At 28.8% G+C, this 4077-nt stretch overlaps 1 protein-coding gene across 1 annotated transcript; it reads right to left on the bottom strand.

Moving 5' to 3' along the window:
- Nucleotides 1-212: 212 nt before the first annotated feature.
- On the bottom strand, nucleotides 213-1373 carry LOC131606141 (uncharacterized). Its single transcript, XM_058878419.1, has 2 exons — nucleotides 1051-1373; nucleotides 213-929 (listed from the first exon to the last, which is right to left on the bottom strand). The coding sequence occupies exons 1-2, from the start codon at nucleotides 1205-1207 to the stop codon at nucleotides 682-684; spliced, it is 405 nt and encodes a 134-aa protein (XP_058734402.1). The 5' UTR covers nucleotides 1208-1373; the 3' UTR covers nucleotides 213-681.
- Nucleotides 1374-4077: the final 2704 nt, after the last annotated feature.

Raw genomic sequence — 4077 nt, 5'->3', positions numbered from 1 at the left:
CTATAAAGTTCAGCGTCAATCAGGATTGGTCCTATAAAAGTATTTTGAGTTAGCATTATTCTCTCTTAACCGAAGGAGTATTAATTTCTATCATTGAATAATATAATTGATTCTTGAAAAGAAAAATAACCATGTAGATAAATATTGTCTTTCCTTCACTTCCAATGCATCAATTAACTTTGTCAATTTGTTCCCCAAATTTTCAGTTCTAGTTGAGAAGAAAAAACAAATAATTCAATTATTGATATTGGTATACATTAATTTCACTCTTAAAATTGTATGAGTTGGACAAAGACTAAGGAACTATTTACAACCACAAGAATACATTAGATTTTTCTCCAACTTCTTCACCTTATTTACAAAAATATCCTCTCTATAACTCCCAACCATTTTTCGATCAATTTGGACTTCAAATATTTCCAACACACCCTTCTAAAAAATAAAATAAAATAAAAAATAAAAGAAAAAAAAAACAGAGTAGTTCTATACCCTGAAAATTCACTCCCATGTTCTAACTTCTAATTTTTTTCACAAGGCTTTCACGATTTCGATCAATTTAGTTGTTACGGCCGTCGCTGTGTAAATTAACCATACCATTGATATTAGTATCGATATCTGATCATCCTGTTTTATCGCAGCAGTTTTCGCAGTCGCGGACCATTTTTAAAATCCTCACGATGATCAATGACAATACCCCATTCTCTGAACTCTATCTCTCAAAATTCCATTATACAAAGCAATTCTATTAGCTGGCATTCCACGTTCTTCATGAATTCCATTTCTGCATTTATTTATCGATAATCTGTTTTTCTTCTTCTCCTGTTTTTCCTTAATTTCCTCATTACTTTCACTTTCTTCTTCCTTCACCATCACATTTTCGGAAAACTTAACCTTTTTCTTCTTCCTTCTTTTTTCTCTCTTCTTTTCCTCTATAAAAAATAATAATAAAATAAAGTAAGAAAACTAAGAATTATAATTTATATAAAAATAATTTCATGTGAAAAACTGAGTATTTTTTTTTTTTTATGAATGAATTGAATTGTGAATTACCTGAGTATAAGCAAGATCGTAGAATCGGTTTGTTGTTGGAATTAGAAGTTTCATGAATTTGAAATGATGATTTTTGCTTAGAGAAAGTAAGGTAAAGAACGGTGGTTGAAAGAAGCATGGCTGTTGTTAAAACAAGACCGTGTGAGATTGAAGACATGTTGTTGTTTGGAAGAGAGTAAAGAAAACAGAGGAAAAAGAAACGAAAACAACAACGTTGTCTTGTGTTGTGTTATCTTGACTATTAAGAAGAAAGAGCCTTTAATTTTATAAACATTGAATAGAGAGAGAAAGTGAGATAGTGCTTTTCGTGAAGCTTCACATGTTGCTCTTGTTGGGAAAAGAAAAAGATTTATTTATAAATAAAAAAAAAAGAAAAATAAAGTAGTAGATATATAATAATAATAGAGAAAAAAAATATACACTACTAACAGTGTAAAATAATTTTACACTGTCAACCAATCACGATCATCTTAAGTGTCAAGTCATACTGTCATTTTTGAAAAAATTATGTGACATGGCTGATTGGTGAATCCCAATTGGATGACAGTGTAAAATTATTTTACACTGTACACTACCTTTAACCTCATAATAATAATAATAATAATAATAATAATAATAATAATAATAATAATAATAATAATAATAATAATAATAATAATAATAATAATAATAATAATAATTTACGAGTAAATTGGTTGTTGGGATGATATATGGAAAGGTGTGACCAAACTACATTGGAATATTTCTTGGTTGGCCTAAAGGGAGTTTCCTAGAAATATATGTTAGAAAGTTGGATAAGTTCATAGTAACAACAAGATGATGAATATTAAGCAATATAGTCTTAGTAAAAAAAATATTTTTTATAGGAAATAAATTAATATAATATACTTTTAAAGATTTATTTTCATGTATTAGCATTTTAAAGTTTTTTTGTCATTTTAAAATATAATACGGCACAATAAATTATATAAAAATTATAAGAGATATTTTTTTAAAAGTAAATATACTAAAAGATAAAACAAATAAATATTTTCAGATAATCTTCTTATATTTCCTGCTATGATTTCATACATTTTTCTTTATTAAAAAATAAAAAATTTATTAAAATTAAGAAAATTTCACCGGTTCCAAAAATATAAAAGCTTTTCATATTTTATTTTGATTTATGGGAATGAATGAGTCAAAGGTCAAAGAATGCATGATATTTCTTTCTAGAAGGAGAAAATAGTGAGAAAATGGGACTTTGGCACAGAGACTTGGATTGTTGCGTGGAATTGCGTGTTTGATTGATGAAACTACACTTTATATTATTTTCGTCAATTTTATTGTAAATTATTTTTCATTTTTAAGAAAATAAAGTCTAATATTTTTTTAATAATCCTATTAAAAATAAATATTAATTCAATTAAAAACATAAAATAAAAATATTTCAAAATAATCTAATCATTTAGTTATTTAAGTAATACGTTTTTGATAAAAAAAAATTTTCTAATTGTCATTTTAACCTATAAATATTTATATCAATAATTTTTCAAGCACATTTGTTACTAAAAAAAATAACTTTTTCTTTATTTATACTGTATAGAAGAAATATTATATTTAATTCCGACTAGTCTATATATCACTAAATTTTTTTATATTTATTTATTTTTAAAATTAAAGTTTAGGTAATTTTTTCTCAACTTATGAAATTTTGTTGATCTCGAACAATTTAGATAATATGACATTATTATTAGTGTTGTGGTTGTGATGTTGTACAACTCTTCAACTTTCATCAAGCTTCTTTAATGCGCAATCTTCGATATTTGTTTTTCGTAAAGACAACTGTTTTATTTTAAGATCCTTAACATTTGTGCCACATCAATATCATGATGATGTCTAATTATAAACAATGGTGGGGTAATGATGGAGGTAGACCTATAATAACTAATTTGTTGGCTGAAATCGACAGAGACAAATCTAGGGTCAATCAAGTTTTTCCTTTTTCAAAGAAATGTTAGGTGAGTATAAGTGTAACGCCCGTAAATGTGTTTTTCTGATTAATTGTGATGTTTGCTACATTTTCCTAATTTTACCGTTTTCGAGTCGAGTCAGTCGGTGAATATTAATTATGTTAATATTTTACTTATTACTTTCCATGTGTGTAATTATTATGTTTTGGGTGTTAATTGGTTAGAATTAATGTTTAGTGACATTTGGGCCAAAATTAGAATTTATGAAAGTTGAGTGGGGGAAAATGAGAAGTAGAGAAATAGAAAGAGATATTTTGATATAGAGAGAAAATGAGATATTTTGAGATAGAAAGAAAGAAAGAGAACTTGGGAAGAGAAGAGAAAGAAGAGGAAAACAAAGAGAAGAAGAGAGTTGTAGAATCCAAACCAAGCTAGAGCCAAGAATCCAACCAAGGTAAGGGGGATGAATATAGTTTATCTTGATTGTATGGTTCTTGTAGTTTTGTATGCTTTGTTCTTGTTCTTCCTCTTTTCCAAGCTTGCTCAACAATGGCAAATTGTGTGTTTTGTGAGTTTTGAAGATATAAACTTGATTTTGTGGTGTGTATGTGTACTATGATGATAGATATTCCCATGGATCATGTTTGTTTTTCATTTCTCCATGTTTTCTTGCTTATGAAGAAATATAGGTCAAAGATAATATGTGATGATCCAACCATATGATAATCATGGATTAGGTGTATATATAGCATGTTTGTGTTGTATTGGTGTTGGGATGAAGGTTTAAATGGGTTTTGAATGGTTTAGAGGGAGCTGAGACGGTCTGTTGCAGAACTGGTTTTTCTGGGTTTACGCAGGTCCGCTGAGCGGAGGGGGTCCGCTGAGCGGAGGTCCTTTTGCAGGAAATCCCTGTCCGGGTCCGCTGAGCGGAGGTTCTGTATTTTCGTTTGGTGATTTTTCTGTCCGGGTCCGCTGAGCGGAGCTCAAGCGGACTGTGTGAAATTTTGTTTTTCCAAACTTCGTTTTGTTGTATCTTTTGAACCGTGGGTCGTTTCTACGCGCCGTTTGAAGTATT

This window comes from Vicia villosa, linkage group LG5 (assembly GCF_029867415.1).
Source record: "Vicia villosa cultivar HV-30 ecotype Madison, WI linkage group LG5, Vvil1.0, whole genome shotgun sequence".
Classification (NCBI taxonomy): domain Eukaryota; kingdom Viridiplantae; phylum Streptophyta; class Magnoliopsida; order Fabales; family Fabaceae; genus Vicia; species Vicia villosa.
This window is presented reverse-complemented; position numbering and strand designations above follow the sequence as displayed.